General features: G+C 31.8%; 2 protein-coding genes across 3 annotated transcripts in view; both read left to right on the top strand.

Annotated features, from left to right (window-relative positions):
• The window catches only part of LOC115887954, an 88,720-nt gene extending 75,242 nt beyond the window's left edge, over nt 1-13,478 (top strand). The window contains exons 2-5 of one of the 2 annotated variants that reach the window (XM_030907517.1): nt 1,185-1,296; nt 2,637-2,758; nt 8,676-8,755; nt 13,417-13,478. In XM_030907517.1, the coding sequence (XP_030763377.1) occupies nt 1,185-1,262 (78 nt within the window). In that variant the 3' untranslated portion in view covers nt 1,263-1,296; nt 2,637-2,758; nt 8,676-8,755; nt 13,417-13,478. Of the gene's footprint in view, nt 1-1,184; nt 1,297-2,636; nt 2,759-7,791; nt 7,955-8,675; nt 8,756-13,416 lie in introns of those variants that run through there. The other variant, XM_030907516.1, reaches the window with a different exon arrangement.
• LOC115888052 (ras-related protein Rab-23) lies at nt 1,264-17,235 on the top strand. Its single transcript, XM_030907620.1, has 6 exons — nt 1,264-1,296; nt 2,637-2,758; nt 7,792-7,954; nt 8,676-8,755; nt 13,417-13,622; nt 17,123-17,235. Exons 1-6 carry the CDS (start codon nt 1,264-1,266, stop codon nt 17,233-17,235), a joined length of 717 nt encoding a protein of 238 aa, XP_030763480.1.
• The last annotated feature ends 3,325 nt before the right edge of the window (nt 17,236-20,560 follow it).

Here is a 20,560-nt window from a genome sequence, read left to right as displayed (position 1 = left end):
CCGTGTCCTTCACAGTCGAGGAGCTACGACCCAGGCCGGGTAGACGAAACGGTAGCTTGTGTCGCCTGTTGGGTTTAGAGGTAGGAGGTAGGCTCCCGACCCTTGGAGGAGGTGGTAACTTGTATGCCACTTGCGGAGGATGGTCTCACGCAAGTGTCAGCCACCTCTCCTGTAGTTCTCTTTGGGTTTGGCCCCTTGGAACTTTCATTGTTACTGTTCCCATTGTTGCTAGGGGGTTTCCCCACAGCTTCACCGGTGATGTTTTTATTACTATTATTACCAGATCTCATAGTGTTCCCATGAGTCGCTAGGGACAGTCGGTCCACTTCTACAGAGCCCCGCATTTAGGAGTAAAGGGTAAAATACAATGGGGTGCCCCCAGGTGCCCCAAGGTTGAGGCTGTCCGTAGCCCCGCCCGGTATCGTTATATGTCTTGGTGCAATTCCCTGGCCACGACACGACAGTCAGGGACAAGACGATGAGTGAGATGCTTCTTAGACCAAGCCAAGTGCTAGGGGATTCCATCTCCTAGGGGAAGTAGTTTTGGTTTAGTTTCTTCAATTTTGTCATGAAACAGTGGCGTATCATTAATTCGCTCATTAATTTATGAATAATTAATTTTAATTATTGAAAATGTGTACTTGTTTCCACACCACCCAAGAGACAAGCATAATTTATTTGATTTTTTTACATATTTTGAAATTTTTTAAAAAATCATACAGGGTGTTCCAAAAAGTTGGGTAATTTCTTAACCACGACTCTGCTTAAAGTGCTTAAATTTTTGACAAACGGTTTTTTCGAAAGTCAAATTCCAACGAGATGAAACTACCCCTCAAATATTACCAAGTTATATAATAATATCGCCATATTGTTTTTTCTCATGCTGACATAAATGTGAGAAAATTTTATCCAGTTTGTATGTTAATGGAAATTCTTGCTTTGCTTTATCATCACCATTACAAATGATTAATTCGACGCGAACGAAGTCGCTGGTACACGCTAGTCTTTTATAAGAAATTAAAACAACTTTCGTTGCACGTCATCAATGACACCATACGTCGGCGTCGTCTTATCGAGTTTGCTGGTAGTCGTATTATGATGTGCAACCAAAGTTATTTTAATTTCCCTTATCTGCACCCCAATCTATATGTTCATCATTTGATAGTTGTTTTCATCTGTTGCAGGGTCCCGATGGGCAGTACATGGGTAGTAGCAGAGGCCGGGCCATGAGTTCTGGTGCCCTTTTAGGGCACCGCTATTGACATGCGCGAAGAGGATTTAGAAGTAGCTCTTAAGGTAAGCAAAAAAAACGTATCCCATCAAAAACATAGAATGTAAAAAATGCCAAGTCTCGCAACACAATTCTTCCAATATAAAAAGTTGAGATCTCATGTACGAGTAAAACCAAAAGTCGGTTTATTTTATTTAGTCTCTCTTTAAGCACCTATTCAACAATTTTGTTACAAATTGTCAGTATCGTTATTAGTAATATTTATTTCTGTAATAATTATAATGACTTGGCAATTGCACCGCATCATCATAGCATCATCAAAGAATAATATACCATCTCGATTACCAAGTAAATCTAAACAGTGCCCTTAAGAATAATTTTTTTTTTTAATTAGAATACAATATCATATTGTACAATTGCGAGGGCATTTTTTAAATTCTATCTTTTTGATGGAATCTCATTTCTTTTTGTAAATTATCTTCCTATTTTTTTCTCGGGTAGGTAATTTATCATTCAAAATAATATTAACGAAGTTTGACTAGCAATAATGATCAGTGGCGGCTTGTGGGTAAAAAATTAGGTGAAGAGCTTGTTTCTTTTAAATTGCGCCACAGGCGAAATTTTTTTTGGCGCATTCACCATTTTGTCAACATTTTTTTTTGTTATTATTTATACACTAATACCTATAATATTTTCGTTTTAGTTTGGGCTAAAACGCATTAAGTAAAAAGAGATACCACCAGTTTTCGATAAACACATTATTTTGCATTCCAGTGAAAATATAATTAAATTTAAATTAAATATTATAAACATTATATATAGTGTCCACCATAAAGTTGGATCCATATGGACGTTTTTTTTATATTAGAGTTTTAAAAAATCTTTTTGTGGCAATCACTTCTGCTTTGAAAACAACTTAAAATGCACCAAGCTAAAGTTGACAGCTAACATCTGGGAGCTGTCAAATACAAAATATTTAAAAGAAATTTCTAAAAATTATTTTAAAAAAAGTGACTAACAAAATTATGTTTCAACTTAGACTTGGTGCATTTTAAGTTGTTTTTAAAGAAGAATTGATAGCCACAAAAAGTTTTTTTAAACTCTAATACCAAAAAAAACCATCCATATGGATCCAACTTTATGGCGAACACTGTAATTATTGAATGGCTTCCCCGAAAGACGTTGTAACCGACATTTTTTTTCAAAATAGAGATTTCAGTGAAATAATAGGTAATTATTAATTATTCATAAACTTTGAATTATCGTATATGTCCGTAATTGAATTTAATCAATTCAAGATAATGTTTTCACATTTGAAAATTTTATAAAAACATATTACAAGTCCGAAATAATGTTTATTACTCAAAGAAATTTAGTTAAAAAAATTATAATTTGATTTTTTAAGGTGGTCATTGTGGGAAATGGAGGCGTGGGCAAGTCAAGCATGATCCAAAGGTACTGCAAAGGCACTTTTACTAGGGACTATAAGAAAACTATTGGCGTGGACTTCTTAGAGCGACAAATAGAGTAAGTGTAGCTTTTTAACCTAAAGAAATAAGACAAAATCATACTAATATAGGTATAATAAAATACACCTGAAATGATTTATTTTTATAAAAATTAGTAGTAAGAAGTTCTATGTATTTTTATAAATTTATAAAAGGCAAAATGTACCTTTATTATATCATATTATTTTATGTTGCTTCATTATATACAGTTCATACTCACTTTTATACAGGGTGTTTCAAAACAAATGCGAAAAACTTTAGGGGGTGATTCCTTGTTCAAAATAAAGGGTAGTTTGCTTTATAAACGTTGGGTCAAAAGTCAACCATTAGGGAGATATCGCGGTACAAAGATGCCGGAAAAATAATGTTTTTATTTTTTATCTTGAAAACGAAAAACGATAGACTAATGAAATTGTACGGGAGCAATACTGTTATGAAAACATACTTTCTGGCAATTTTCTTACTTTTTTAAAATGAGTGGAAGGTTTTGAAATAAACTACCCCTATCATTCTTGTTAACGAAATTTAAAAAAAAGCTAATCAAACACATGAAAACAAATTAATTTGGATAGTTTAGTTTGTTTAGAAACTTTTTTATCTCTTGTGTTTTTTTGATAAAACTCACCGATTTGAAATTAAAAAATAAATATCACAACACTATTTATTTAAACAAAAAATCTAAAATGCCAAATCGAATGAGAATGTCAGGAAATAAATAAATAAATGCGACAACTTAACATTTTTACAGCAAAGTTACCACCTGAATCCGCAGCGCGAAATTTAAAATCCAGTTAGTCAGCCCGGCGCCGAATATGTCCATGGTTGGCAACAATGAATTTAAAAATCGCGCCCTCGATTACGTAACTAAAAGTTTAATTGATATGAAATATATGTTGCTTCATTCATATGTGTTGTTCATATGTTGCCTCATTCATATATGTTGTTCATATGTTGCTTCATTCATAAATGTTGTTCATATGTTGCTTCATTCATATATGCTGTTCATATGTTGCTTCATTCATATGTTGTTCATATGTTGCTTCATTCATATGTGTTGTTCATATGTTGCTTCATTCATATGTGTTGTTCATATGTTGCTTCATTCATATATGCTGTTCATATGTTGCTTCATTCATATATGTTGTTTATATGTTGCTTATCAGATTGTTCCATCTTCGTTTGTTACTTCCTGGTTAACGTATTGTTTTTACTAACTTCTAAACTAAAGATATCAGTGGCTTATTTAACTCTGTTGTGAGCTGTGATACTGTTTTACTGTTTAGAAATCCTAATTAATCTTCAGCAATGTCTTCTACAGTAAAATAAAATTTACATATGTTAAATAGTATACATTTCATTATTTTTCGTTACTGTTAAACTGTTGTTTATTATCCATCATAAACACTTGAAATCGTTTGATCCTGACGATCTTCTACGACGTATATTTGACGTATCGCTGACAAACACTGTTCGAGAGCTGGCGGCTGTTCCATGTAAAAATTCAGAGAAATAAGTAAACCTAGAGGGGTTCTCAAAAAGCGCGAGTTCTTCATATTAATATTAAGAGGTGTCGCATCGTGGTTTTCTATTTTCCATTCATTTCATTAAATCAGCGTATTAACTTCAAATCGTATATGATCACGTCTACAATTTTTTATATTTTATCACGAAATAATGGCTCAAAAACATAAAATATCCTATTTTTCGTAAAGTTCATCTAGTGTTCTTTGGCAAAACATTGAAATTTTTACGTAGATATTTTTCGTAGATTTACATAAATTAGATACGTAGATTTACATAGATCTTTTGTTGATGTTTAATTCAGAATTTTACTAATGTTTATTCAAAATTATTTTTTTGTCAATTTTACACATATTTTATTTTTTATCTCGAAAACTATACAGGGTTGTTCACCACATAGACACGGAATATTGTAGCTAAACGATTAGATTTATGCAAATTGTAAGGTTTGGGTTCGTTGAAGGACTATTAGAGCTACAATTTAAATATATTTTTACATGATACAGAGTGTCCCAAATAAATAAAAAATATCAAAGTTGTATTTTTTTAAATCGAATACCCTGTATATTATTACATTTTTAGTTTCTACCATTAAAATAAAGGTAAATTTAATTAAGGTTTATTGCACTTAAACCTTACCGTTTTTGAAATATTTTCAATTTTGTGAAATTGCAGTATAAATTTTAAGGCTTCATATCTCCGAGGGTATCAAAGTTTTTAATACTAAATATTTACCGAAGTTTATTTATTGATCAGTTATTGTGTTGCAATAATAAACATTTTACTACCTTATACAGAGTGTCTAAATATTTATTTTAAATAATTATTAGCTTTAAACGGCAATAACTTGTTTAATTTAAATGGAACACCCTGTATATTTTATAAGAATCAGATGCAAAATTTAATTGACTATCAAATTGTATTATACCATTTTTTACTTATCTCTTCAAGTTTCCGTAGAAAATGCATTTTCTTGTAATTTAGAACTCATTTATGAATATACCCATGGAATACTGACATTTTAAATTATTTTTAAAGATGTACCAAATTTTTAAAGTGTACAGATACTAATATTGTCGATATAGTTTGTTTATTTCATTAAAAAATAAAAAAACTGTTTAAATATTTGTTAAAGAGGACCAATTAATATGATTCCAGTATTCAAACTACATTAATTGACTGTTTGCGTTGATTAATAATAATTGCTTCAAATACTAAAAAACTGAATTATGTGTGTGTGTATTAGACAGTGTGGTAAAAAAACTAACACCTTAAAAATGTTATTTCATTTTTTGACAAATGCTTATTTATAACAACAGAGACGTTCATTTTCATAACTTATTATTATATTGATTTCTGATTCAAATCCACATTTATTTAGAATAATTTATTAACGAACACAATTAAGTATGTAATTAATTAGTATTTGGACGGAAATACTGGTGGTATATTTAATTAAAGGTATACTCTTTTATAAAGATTTAAATAGTTTTCTTTTTGCATACAAATGGGCTAGTAATATTATCGTTTTACTACAAACGATAATATTACTAGACTGTACATGTCAATATTCCATGGGTATATTGATAAATGAGGTCTAAATTATAAGAAAATGCATTTTCTATGAAAACTTGAAGGAATAGGTAAAAAGTGGCATAATACAATTTGATAGACAATTAAATTGTGCATCTGATTCTCATAAAATATACAGGATGTTCCATTTAGATTAAACAAGTTATTGCCGTTTAAAGCTAGTAATTATTTAAAATAAATTTTTAGACACTCTGTATAAGGTAGTATAATTTTTATTAATGCAACACAATAACTGATCAATAAATAAACTTCAGTAAATATTTAGTATTAAAAACTTTGATACCCTCGGGGAAATGAAGCCTTAAAATTTATATTGCAATTTTAAAAATTGAAAATATTTCAAAAACGGTAAGGTTTAAGTGTAATAAACCTTAATCAAATTTACCTGTATTTTAATCGTAGAAACTAAAAATGCAATAATATACAGGGTATTCCATTTGAAAAAATACAACTTTGATATTTTTTATTTATTTGGGACACTCTGTATCTTGTAAAATATTTTTAAATTGTAGCTCTAATATTCCTTCAACGAACTCAAAACTTACAATTTGTAAATATCTAATCGTTGGGCTACAATACTCCGTGTCGTATGTGGTGAACAACCCTGTATAAAAGATAAATCCTTGAATTATTGTTTAAGATATGTATTTAATATTTTACAATCAGAATATTAACGAAAATAAAATAAAAAAAATTACGCCCCCATGCAGCCTCGAGTCTAACTAGAAAAAAATCATAATCTTTGAATTATTGTTGGTACATAGATATATAAATAAAATCAGAAGAAACCGCTCCGATTAATAATTCTAGTTTTCTATCTTTTTCTCGACTGGAAAGTCAGTTACAGATAGCGGCTAGACAGCTAACTTTTAATCCATAAGGATATTTCGAGATTTTTCATTTTTTCCTTTGGTTATAAGCTTAAAGCTACCTAAAATTATAAATTTGGAGTTTGTGACACATCTAGAAGTACTTTAGAATTTTGATGATCTGATCTGGTCAGTGAGTCAATGTCGAAATTAAAGAAATTTGACAAGCGATAATTCATAACCTATGAGGTATAATTACTAGATATTTTGGTAACCTAGTTACCAAAATACATACCTATTGTATGTCTTCATGTGTAGTGAAAATTAATATTCTTGCTTAATCCACAACGAAGTTACAGGGTGGTCAAAAGTGCCGCTAATACCTTCGAGAAAAGGATCGTACGGTTGTGCTCGACTTGGCGGTGGCACTGCCGTACTAGCGGAAGACTTTAAAAATATTTTAAAGGTTCCAACCCCCCTGTAATAAGGCATTAGATTTCCAAATAGATAATTAATTTTAGTTTGGCATGATAATAATTGTATCTTGAACATTATAAAAGATTTGAAGGAGATGAAATGATGGCGCAAAGTATGTTAGGGCACCTCTACGTTTACCTATTTCTCTTTGAGGTAAAACATCGGTACGTAGGCCATTTTTCATTGTCAGGAACGTGCTGGAAATGGACCATGTAGTTGAATCAGATCAGTTTATTTAGAAAGTTAAAATTAAATTCACTTTAGCCGCGAAAAATCGAATTGCGTCAGCGGTTGCAGAAACAAGCCTCCGTACATTTCAGGTCTAGGCTCGTTTGTGTTTTCTATTTGTCATGCAGGAGTGAAAGCAGCACGATTTTCAGGAGTACCTCTAGATCATATACAGGGTGTTAGGTTAGGTTAATAGTCCTTCAACGAACCCAAAACTAACAATTTGTAAAAATCTAATCGTTTAGCTACAATTCTCCGTGTCGTATGTGGTGAACAACGAACAACCCTGTATAATATGGAATTAATAAAACCAGGTATAAGTAAACCGCATAAAGTAAGCCGTGTACCTACAAGCGAAACCGCGTAAATCAAGTGATTTCTGTATTTGTATCTATAATATAATATTTGTAATTTTCGATTGCAGAGTAGACGGTGAAGAGGTAAGACTGATGCTATGGGACACTGCAGGACAAGAAGAGTTCGATGCCATTACCAAAGCTTACTACAGGGGGGCGCAGGCTTGCGTTCTGGCTTTTTCCACGACAGATAGAGATTCGTTTGAGGCAGCCCATTCGTGGAAATTAAAAGTAAATACATTATCATTGTTTTCTTTATTCTGTCAATCTTATTTTCTTAATCTGCGTTCTGTCCGTCAAGTCAAGCACAGCCTATTCTTTTCTTGAAGTAATTGACGTCACTTTTGACATCCTACACATGGATTTTTAGGTATCAAGACTACATATACAGGGTGGTTCAAATTGTATTTGTGAAACTTAACCAAATAATTTCTAAACTAACGTCGATATTTGGATGAAAATTGGTGTCTGGTAGTTTTTTGACATGAGAAATTTGATTTTGATGTCAATATGACTCTTGTACTTCTTGTAGAGGGCACCACCTACATATTTTTTAACTGATTTGAAGAGTAATAACCTTTTGTCCGCACCTGTATAAAACTAATGAGTAAAAAAATATACATTTCCATCTCTAGGTAAAAATCGCTCGAGTATCTAATAGTTCTCGAGCTATTTGAAACTGATATTAAAAATACCGTATGATCGAAAAAAAAGACGGCGTCAGCGATGGCTATGAAATGAAGATTGTTGTCATTTTATATGTAAATTTATATGGGAAATGTCATCGGTCGTCATTTACCAGCCAACTGGACGCCGTTCGATCATACGGTACCTGTCATCATTGACAAATTAAACATGGTAATTAAATAATTAATTAGAAACAAAAAAAAATTATTAATTGTGAACAAACCAAAATTCATTTTTAATTTTCATTCTTTATGTTTTATTGTAGGTGGAAAACGAATGCGGCGAGATACCCACTGTTATCGTACAGAATAAAATCGACTTGATAGATCAAAGCGTAGTAAATCCGTAAGTTGCCAGTAATACTGAGGGATCAACAATGATCGAAATAGGGAATGCAATCCCGCACCAAAATATCAATCCCGCAAACCCGCGGGATTAAAGCAATCAATCCCGCGGATCCGCAAAATTGCGGGACTATAAACAATAATCCCAAACTAAACTTTACATTCGACGTAATACAGTAATCTATTTAACTAAACTGCCGGACATAATTATCGGGACAAGCAAAATTTTTGGGGTAAATTTAAAGTTGAATATCTCTTGAACTAAAAAAGATTTTTGGATGCGGTTTAGGCCAGGTTTTAGACGCATCTATTGTGATTAAGATGCTATGTGGTCTTCGAAAATGTATTTAGCCAATTCTCGTATACAGGGTGTTTTATAATAGTGTACAAATTTGGTTAAGAATATTTTTTACCGAAAATTTACAATTTTTGAAAAATCGAAATTTAACTTAGTACTACGACTAATCTGTATTGAAATTAGAAAAAACAGTTTGGTGGATTTTCTTATATTTTTGGTTTTAAGGAAAATACAAGGTTTTTTCGAAAAATATGCATTTATAGTCATACATTTGGTCCTAAATGGTACAAAAGACATTGTACATTTTGCATAGGCCCACAATATATTGATATAGCGTGTATCTAAAACTAGCTGTACAAAAATTTGGACCGATGTCTAGAGGGTGTTCGAAAAATATATTTAATATTAAATAAACTTAAATTTTATTATGATTTATCTACTTATTTTATAAATAAAAATATTCTGACGTTGAATTTTTTTTTAACTTGTGTTAGTTATCTGCTTTTAGATACACTCTATATCAATAATTTTTTGGTATATGCAGAACGTACAAGCTTTTTGTACCATTTAGGACCATACGTATGACTAAAAATGCATATTTTTCGAAAAAACGTCATATTTTCCTTAAAACAAAAAAAAATAAAAAACCGATCAAATTGTTTTTTCTAATTTTAATACAGATTAATCGTACTTGGTAAAAATTTAGATTTTTTAAAAATTTAAAATTTGCGGTAAAAAGACTCTTGACCAAATTTTCACACTCTTATAAAACACCCTGTATACGAGAATTCGCTAAATATATTTTCCAAAACCACATAGCATCTTAATCACAATAAATGCATCTAAAATCTGGTCCAAACCGCATCCCAAAATCTTTTTTAGTTCAAGAGATATTCAACTTTAAATTTACCCTAAAATTTTGCTTGTCCCGATAATTAAGTCCGGCAGTTTATTTGACGAAATTGTCCACAAGTACTAGTTAAACGCTTTTCTTCACTTACGCACATACGCCAGAAAGAAATCTAACAAAACTGCCCTGTTTGTTTTACTTATTTTTAATGGCCAAGTCTTAAGGGGAATCCCCCGGGTTCCGAGCGTCGACGCATCGGCCTGGAACGAAGCGGTTTGATCTTGATCGAGATCGATTCGGTTACCCAGTAGTAATGTGTCGATCCCGCAGATCCCGCACTGTAAATCCCGCAACTTTGATCCCGCGGAATCTCAGAGGGATCCCGCATTTGCGGGATTGCATTTCCTAATCGAAATAGATGGCCATTCTGAATAAAATCCTCTAACACAGTATTGCCAACTATTTCAATAATATTTTATCACTCTGTATGATATTTCCGTACCACAATAGAAATTAAGGTTTTATTTCACAGTAAAAATGGGTTTATTAAAATTGACACTACTTAAAATATATGAATATTTTATTTATATTTATCACATTATCTTACTATTACTCTTAACACTGACAAATTTTAAGAAAATCGACTACAAAGTATTTAAAATAATTATTACAAAAAAAAAATAAATGTTTGACATCTTTTTCTGGTAGACAATGGGTATATAGTTTCAGACTCATGTTTAGGAGCATTTTTCCATATTTTTGTTCCCATGTTTTTGCATATTTTGCTCTCTGGAATTTGACCGTACATTTTCCCACCACCCTGTATACAGAGTGGTGCCCCACATACGACGCGAAGGTTCCAAGGAGAACGATAGTTTGTATTGAAATGACATTTTGTGAGGATATGTAGGTTAGTACATGGTTGTAGATTAGTACATGCTACATATGTGGTTAGAACATTATTTAGAAGAAAAATAAAGGTAAATCTTATTAGAGAAGTAAATGGCTCAAAAAAATGTATGGTCTTTGACATATTCAACATTTCCTAAAAATAAAGAACGATTTTTAAATTTCAATAAAAGCTAAATTGGAATTTACCCATTATAGCCTAAAATATAGTTAAAATAACTATTGTGCTTTAAATCAAATTAAAACTTGTCCCAAAAGGTTATACAGGGTGAGACAAAATTAATAATGAACATTGGACTAATTAATAGAATACTTAAATGCTCTTGATTTAACTAGTCTGGACTTTTTATGGGAATATGTTAAAGACAGTGTTGCAAAACTCGACCAACTATAGTCTACAACATGAGAGAAATGATTGTGGCTGCTTTTCGAGGTAGAACTCCACATATGCCTTTTAAAATAAAAAGATATTTTGAAAAGAGAATAATTTTCCGCAGTGAACAAGAAAGTAAGCATTTTGAGCATTTGATTCCAGCTAGCTAATTTGTGTCACGCAATTATCCTTTTATATCTAGTAATAATTCTGTAATAATTAAAATATGTTTTAAACGTGTATCTTTTTATTACCGTTGAGTATTTTATTTTACATCCGTTGATTTTTGTTAAATTAACAAAAGGTGTATCACAGCCACCTAGATTGTATCAAATAATAAAGGTCTACTGACGCAAAATCATAAAAATAAAAATATCTAGGGATATCTTTGTTTGAAGGGAAGGCAAACTTAATTAGTATTTTGAAGGTGTATGAATTCTCCATTGAATACCAAAATAATATACTGGATGTTCCATTTAAAACTAACTTGCTTTTAGAAGTGACCAATGTTCAATATTAATTTTGTCTCACCTTGTATAAATTTTCGGGTCAATTTTAAATTTGGTTTAACATACAAATAGTTATTGTAATTAAATATCCGGCTATACAGTGTAAATTACAATTTAGGTAGCTGTTACTGAAATTTAAAATATATTCTTCATTTTTTCACAAAATATGAAATATGTCAAAATCAAGTGATTTTAGACATATGCTGCATTAGACATACCGGGTGTTGCATCGTCGAGCGGGATATAGGAAATCCCATGTAAATTTTAATGGGCTCAATTATTGGCTTCCCTACATCGGAAATCTTAAAGATGTATTTATAAATACAAATTAATATGAATTAAAGTAAAATAAAAATGATACCGACTTGGAAGTTTTATTGTGCGTGGAAGAGAACGATGAAAAGATCAGCACAAGGAAACTTGAGGATGAAATAGGAATAGATCACACTACAACGTTTCGAATTTTGAAACGACGTAAATACTATTCCTTCAAATATGAAAAGCACAAGGCGTTTTGTTTTGATATGATGGAACGAGCAAACACGGATAAGGAAGTTAAAAAAAACATATGTTTCACTGACGAATGCACGTTTACCTTAAATAATGAACCCAATGTTCAAAATTATCGATATTGGAACAAAGAAAACCAACACAGGTTTGTCGAAACAAGGACGCAATATCCACAGAATGTAAATGTTTGGGCAGGGATATTCGGACACAATATTATCGGGCCATTATTTCTTACGCGAAATTTAAATGCAGAATATTATTTGGAACTACTCGAAAATCATATTTTACCTGCTTTACATGATGTCGCTACGGAAAATCAGGAAGTTTGGTATCAAATGGATGGCTGCCCGGCACATAGTACCCTGGCTGTTCGAGAATATTTAGACAATAGTTTTAACGGAAACGTTATTGGCCTAAATCATACAGTAAATTGGCCAGCAAGGTCTCCTGATATTTCGCCAAATGATTTCTTTCTCTGGGGCCATTTAAAAAACAGGATATACAAGGATAAAAAATACCCAAATCTAGACGAGTTAAAAAATGCTATTTCTGCCGAATGCAATAGAATTTCAGTTTACCAACTAGCGAATGTAAGAAGATAATTTTATGATCGCCTGGGTTATTGTCTAGCAGTCGATGGAGGAATATTTGAAAATGTTAAATCCTAAAGTTCTAACAATTTAATAGTACCTAAACTAATAAGCTATTGAATATTCTAATAATACTATAATTAACCTTGTAATTGGTTAATTTATTTTACTTTAATTCATATTAATTTGTATTTATAAATACATCTTTAAGATTTCCGATGTAGGAATGAGTTTTTAATACTAATAAAGCACTAAATAGATAAATTTCTGAAATGACAATTCATTTGACAGTTAACTTTTACCTTGGCTGGTGCTCATAAGAAGAAAATCGAATCAATTATCGAATCGAAAATCAATTAATATATATATAGGGTGCACCCTTGCAAAAAAAAGAACTTTGATGTATAACTTTTTTGGGGACACCATGTAGAACTCTAAAGGTTTTTTTTTTATAAAATGCTTTTAATTTACCTACATATGCTCCAAAAATCTCATTTCGATATAAACTACCGTTCTCCTTGGATCCTTCGCGTCGTATGAGAGGCGCCACCCTGTATGTATCGATGTTTTAATTGCTTTATCGTCGATTTGTATAATTAACTTTTTTGTTTATATACATATAGGGAAGAAGCGGAGCTCTTGGCCAGAGCCCTGGGCTGTCGCCTCGTCCGAACCTCTGTAAAGGAAGACTTGAATGTCAGTGCGGTGTTCCGACACCTCGCGCAGCGATGTCTGGCCGAGCTGCGCGACCCCAGAGAGGAAGACTGCGCCCCCGAAGACTACTTCTCCGTAAGGCCCCCCGCCATGCACCATAACGCCCTTAGTATAAGTGAGTATCTTGAGAAAAGCGTAGATGTAAAATGTATTTACAAGCTACTTACTTATTTAACTACCCAAATAATGAAAAACTGAATAACTAAACTAAGTTGCCAGTTGATATATTGTATTAGGTATTTGTTTGTTTGCCGTTCTTGGTCTCCCATAACGGCGAACAAACATAACTTTTTGTTATTTTCAGTTTTTCGTTATTTTTTAAATCAATAAAGGCAAGAAATATTTTTATTTTTATTTGGAATGTATACAGGGTGAGTTTTCTACAGTGTTTTCTATGGGTATCTCGGAAACTACTGGAGCTAGAGAGTGGGTTAAACGGGGAAAGAATTGCAGTTTTGTGAAGACATAAGTATGCGCCTTTCGGATTTTTGAAAAAGTTCATGGCTTACTAGATATTTCGAAAAAAAATCGTTTATTTTAGAAATGCTCCCTAAGTCCATTTTAATCTTATTTTAGAAAATATTTCAGATAAAAATTGTAGGTTATCACATCCTTAATGAGGTTGTTTTTATCGAAAAATTACTGAGTTATAGATAGCCAATTTTTATTTTTTTTACTAATTTTACTTAGTTGGCATGGCATTATTCTATTATGATTTATAACTTATAAAACGACAAAATATTACCTATTAAACAGTTCTTTGCAATTTACATTAAACAAATTAAAACTTAAAAAGCTTTTATCACTACATACACTTTAAGTTATTTTGGCAAATGTTCAAAAAATGCCGCCAGTGTTTTGAGAACATAAAATGCATCTTTATAAAATTGAATTACAAACTTTTCTCAAAGAACCGCGTAGTGCCTTTCTTGATTCATAATTTCTCTTGTATTTGTTTCTCTTGTATTTGTTAACCATACCGCATAAAAAAATCAAAAACTGATAGGTCAGGTGACCGAGGAGGCCCATGCAATTGGTCCACCTCTTCCTATCTCTGAGTTTACATAATTCTGATATAATTTTTTTTTAACATTTCTTTTATTATGAGGGCGAGTGCAAGAACAGTTAACCTAATAGGACTGCTCATTCAGCCAAAAGTGTCTGCCAGGTGCATGCCAAAACTCCTCGCTTTGTGACGTCAATGTAGTCCTTGTCATGATTATTAGTCCTTATCCGGCAACCAATAATACACACACGTGCATTATTGGTTGCCGGATGCAAGACGTTCATTATTTAGTTTATTTATTTAAACAGCTTATATGTATGCAGTATAGAAAATTAACTGTATAAATCGTATTAAATACTCGGATAATGCATTTTTAAGAACAGCAGTTCCCAGCATCACCTTTTGCAGGCATTCTTTTTAGAGTACTTCCATATTTTGCTTTAAAATAATTAATAAACAATATCGTAGGCACTTAGTAAGCACTTTGTCACAATCCACAACACAAAATGAACGTATTTATACACTATAACACCTTTTTCACATTTAAAATTGACAAAATAATTAACTCAAAAACATAAGTTTACCGTAGGCAACTAATAATACACACTATCATGACAAGGACTACAATGACGTCACAACTGTCAGCTGAAGCGCGGGAAGAGGCGAACGTACGTCTTATGAGGATGAGCAATCCTATTAGTTTACCGTTCTTGGGGGGAGTGTTTTATGTGCAGTGGTTGTATCATGATTATGCTAATTTTAATTCCTTTAATGACCTAATGAAATACTATCTAGCATCAATGCATGCCAGTCCAAAGGCAAAAAAACTATTATACCAGATAAATATAAGCTGAATAAAACATAAACCAAGCCAACGTATATAAACAACCAAAAATACATGAATGCATCAAAAAATACTTTTATCAAATCATACCCTTGGATATATTATATATTTTTTATATATCGCACATCCCGTTCAAAAGTTTATTAACTCAAAATAGGGAACATTGTCAAGAGAAGTAAAAGAAAATTTAAGTTAAAGCAATAATATGCTCCTTTTTGCATATTAATGGTCAAACAATATAATGTTGATTTAATAAAATTTTACTGGCATCCTTCTGAGGTATAAATCAGATTAAAAGGACATTGTTTTTGTAATAATTGTTTGTTTTGTAAACATTTTTTGGAGACAATACAGTTTTGAACGGGCTGTGCGATATAAACAAGAATTTTACTAATATTTGAGGTTAGAAAGTATTTAAAGAATATAAAACATAATCGAAATACTTTTTCACCTTAAATTATAATTTTTTAAAATTAGGAAACATTTTTAAAATATCCGAAATTTGTTTTTTTCGAAATGTAAGCCATAAACTTTTTCAAAAATCCGAAAGGCGCATCTATTTGTCCTCCCAAAACTGCAATTCTTTCCCTATTTGATCAACTCCCTAGCTCCAGTAGTTTCCGAGATACGCATATAGAGAACATCGTAGAAAACTCACCCTGTATACATTCCTCCATACATTAATAATGATTTTTACAATTTTTACTGGCTTTGCACTTGATAAAAAAGCGCGAACATTCTTCCCATGTCGAAATATCTTTTATTCATCGCGTTGAATAATTTATTAGTTTTAAAACGATTTTATTTCTTTATTTAAACAATAATTACTCTTTGGCTATTAAATTATTCATAGGAGAGATAGATGTTCCCATTTAGCATAGTAATTTGAATACTTAAATGCCTTAGATTATTTGTCTTACACTTAAATCGGTATTCTCATAAAGATATGACGGTTTTATTTAAACATAGAGAGTCTAACTACATAAATACGCATTTTTATATTTATGAAAACGTCATTAAATTCTATTTTATTTTATTACGAAAGGTATAATAGAACATAAAACATTAATACATACTAAAATAATAATTACTGATCTCTATTTATCCTCATCTTTTTTACTGAAAAAAATATACAGGGTGGCCCATCGAAAACGTTCCGCAAGGTATAACGGCCAGGGTAATTTTTTTTTCAGAAAATCCAAAAACTTATTTTTAGATGTTTGGTTTGGTTTGGTCATTTGGAGTCAGTTTAACGATACTGAGAAGAACTTCAACGCACAAGTCACAGAACAGCTATCTAGCAACTACCGCACCTGATCGTTCAACCTTGTGGCAAGTGAAAAAATGCGTAAACATCTAGAAATAATAAGAAAAAACCTCAAATTGGTCGAAGGAATTTATCCTTATCGTTTACTCTAATAAATGTTTAAATAAACTTTTCAAATTTCAATCCTTCATATTTTCTCAATGACTCGACCGATTTTCAAAAACGAGGCGGTGAAATATAGAGAATAGAAAGCTCTTTTCATTGCGGTGAACTTGACCCCCCTTCCCATTTGAAAAAATTGGGGGATGACACCCCCGCTTAGAGGGTTGAACATTTTACAATCATTTTTGGGGCAAAAGTTGTCCCCCTCACAAACAATATTGACGTGTTTTCGGATTTCTTGAAAAAAAAAATACCCTGGCCGTTATGCCTTGCGGAACGTTTTCGATGGGCCACCCGGTATAACAAAGTTTTCCTAATTTCGCCTCTTTCTTTCAGGTGCCTTCAGTCCTAGTCACGCTTCCAAAAACCACAACGGTACCATAGTCCTTCAGCCCCACAAGCACAAAAAGAAGAAGAACGTGCTGAGGAACGCGTGCAGGATCCTGTAGACTTTAGCCCCCAAACCTCCAGACCAACCAGACTTTGACCCTAGTGATAATATCCTAAAAAACTACTTTTCGTCCAAGATTTACTCGAAACTTCTCGTATTATTCAATAATAGTGTTTTCGTTATGGTTTTTATTGGCTATTTCTACAAAATTGTAAGTTTTGGTTTAAATACGTTTTGGACAAAATTCAGTAAATAAACGATAATCGTACACGTAGGAATTGTGACAATGAAGTGATAATAAACTTTTTTGTCCAAGATTTACTTGAAACTTTTCGTATTATTCAAGAATAATGTTATTGTTATGGTTTTTATTAGCTGTTGCCACGTACAAAATTGTAAATTTTGGTTTGAGTACGTTTTGGACAAAATGCGGTAAATAAATGTAAATCGTATCTATAGAAATTGTGAAAATGAAGCGAAGGATGAAATGCGTTTAGAAACGGACTCATATTAATGTATGGATTTTAGTGTATAGTGTGAATATTCCCTAACTCAATTAGGCCAAAATGGTGAAGTGCTAATATATATTCCTATTCTTTTCCCATTTTTGAAACCTATGTTAAACATATGTTACTTGTATATTATCATTATTCTTTAAAGCTCAATAGCTTAGTTATTATTGTGTTTTGAGAATCCATATTATTATTATATTATGTATTATACACCTCTAATGTTCTCTTTATTGACATGTAGTCACTATAACGTATCAGCAGATGTTGTAAAGGATTTCCTATCTTTTTCTTGTTAAATCAATAAATATATTAAAAATATATTATGAAAAATACCAAAAACTATTTTTATTGCTTTCTGATGTGACGCCTATTGTTATAACACTAATTTGTGATGTATATATAATCCTTTTCGTGTTACTTTACTGAACTAGGGATTACCTAACAAAAGCGATCAACTCTCTACTAAAGTAATCACTTCAAAGTTGGTCAAAGAATGCTTAGAGAAGCTGAACAAATTAGGCAAAGAAAGGCTCCTTCTAATCTCTTCTGCCTATTCCACCTTTATTTACGAAATAAATACACACTAAAAAAAAAGGAGATGGAAGGATGGTTATAAAAAACACAACAATTTTTTCTATAAAATAATTTTATTTTTTATCCAATTCCAAAAACAAAGAGAAAAGAAACGTAAATATCCTAATATTCGATTGGAAAAATATCCAAATAAAAATTATATAGTGTAATTATTTTTCGAAAATGAATTCAACCAAGTGTTATGTATAACACCCAACTTTTCATGTCTAAATGAGTAAAAGAAATCTAATAAATAAATAAGACAGTTATATAGAGTGGCCTATTTTTTACCACTCTGTTTTGGATCTGTTAACTTCTCTATATTATACCGCATGATCGAAAACAAAACGGCTTGGAAATGACGACATTCCCCATATAATTTTACATACCGGGTGTTCCATCGTCGAGCGGGACATAGGAAATCCCACGTAAATTTTAATGGGGTCAATTATTCGCTTCCCTAATTATTTTACAGAATAATTCTATTTAGGTTTATTGAAGAGCACTAAAACCCACATTCAAAAGAATAACTTTAGATATTTTTGATTAGCCCGTTTACGAGTTATCGCCGATTTCTTTTTAAATATTTCTCCTTTCTTATGGCCCTGTATTTACTTATGAGCACCAGTCAAGGTAAAAGATAACTGTCAAATGAAGTTGTCATTTCAGAAATTTATCTATTTAGTGCTTTATTATTATTATTAAAAACTCATACCTACATCGAAAATATTAGCCATGAATTACACTACCGAAGAAAAAGTATTGATGATTAAATGGTATTATCAAGGAAATAGTTATCAAAAGGTGTCGGACATGTTTGCTGCTCTGTATCCGAATAGACCGATACCTGGAAAATCTACAATCGCAAGGAATATCCAGAGATTTGAGACCAAAGGTACCCTAATAAATAACTGCAGATGTGAAGCAAGGCAGGAACAAAGAGAAGATGCAAGAAATGATACCGACTTGGAAGTTTTATTGTGCGTGGAAGAGAACGATGGAAAGATCAGCACAAGGAAACTTGAGGATGAAATAGGAATAGATCACACTACAGCGTTTCGAATTTTGAAACGACATAAATACTATTCCTTCAAATATGAAAAGCACCAAGAGCTACGAGATGGGGACGAAATACGGCGGCAGGCGTTTTGTTTTGATATGATGGAAAGAGCAAACACGGATAGGGAATTTTTAAAAAAACATATGTTTCGCTGACAAATGCACGTTTACCTTAAAATTAAAAAAAATTCTGAAATGCCAACTTCATTTGACAGTTATCTTTTACCTTGACTAGTGCTCATAAGTAAATACAGGGCCATAAGAAAGGAGAAATATTTAAAAAGAAATCGGGCGATAACTCGTAAACGGGCTAATAAAAAATATCTAAAGTTATTCTTTTGAATGTGGGTTTTAGTGATCTTCAACAAACCTAAACAGAATTATTCTCTAAAATAATTAGAGAAGCCAATAATTGACCCCATTAAAATTTACATGGGATTTCCTATGTCCCGTCCGACGATGCAACACCCGGTATACAAAACGACAGCGATCTTCATTTTTAATTTATCTCCGATGCCGTTTTTCTTTCTTCGATCGTATGATATCTTTCATTAAAAATATTTACAACAACTTATAAAATTTCGTTCTCAAAAATACCGTATGATCGAAAAATACCACCATTTTTTCTGCGATTGGATAATATTTACGTACCAAACATAAATATTAATCTTCTCGTTATAGTAAACATGAAAATTATAAAACTAGTCTGATTATATAATAATCATAATTTAAATATATAGATCTAGAGAAAATATTTTTTTTTATATTCTTTTTTGATATTATAAAAATGGGTCACACTGTATATACTTTTAATAAACTATAAAGGTACGCGCACACTGACCAGCGCCGCATTCTTCGCTATTTTGTTTCTTTTTGCCCCTACTACACCCGTATTTGCCAATCGAATTTATCATCAATCGCTTCCGGAGTCCTGTCTGTGGTGGTAAGCGTATTTTTGAATATTTCTCGACAATGAATGACAACGAACAAGAAATAATTATGAGCTCCTTGTTAATAGAAGAAGAAAAAATCGAAAGTTATAGGTTCACAATATTTGCAAAAATCCACATTATTTCCATATTTAATTGAGGATGAGCTAAACATTTTTCAATATGAGCCATAAAAAATTTGCGAACTTTCTTAGCATATTGAATTTCTAATCTCCTCTTCGGCTACCTACGCTACGTAGAGTGGAAGGAATTGCGTGTGACGTCAGCAGCACTAGCCGCATTTACCGAA

This window comes from Sitophilus oryzae, unplaced genomic scaffold (genome assembly GCF_002938485.1).
Source record: "Sitophilus oryzae breed Bouriz unplaced genomic scaffold, Soryzae_2.0 scaffold_682_pilon_pilon, whole genome shotgun sequence".
Taxonomy (NCBI): domain Eukaryota; kingdom Metazoa; phylum Arthropoda; class Insecta; order Coleoptera; family Curculionidae; genus Sitophilus; species Sitophilus oryzae.
Note: the sequence above shows the minus strand (reverse complement) of the source record. Positions and strands in the feature narration are given on the sequence as shown.

Coding starts and splice junctions, on each gene's coding strand:
- LOC115888052 (XM_030907620.1), top strand. CDS start 1,264: ATGCGCGAAGAGGATTTAGAAGTAGCTCTTAAG. Junction 2,759..7,791: donor TTCTTAGAGCGACAAATAGA/GTAAGTGTAGCT, acceptor TTTCGATTGCAG/AGTAGACGGTGAAGAGGTAA. Junction 8,756..13,416: donor GATCAAAGCGTAGTAAATCC/GTAAGTTGCCAG, acceptor ATATACATATAG/GGAAGAAGCGGAGCTCTTGG.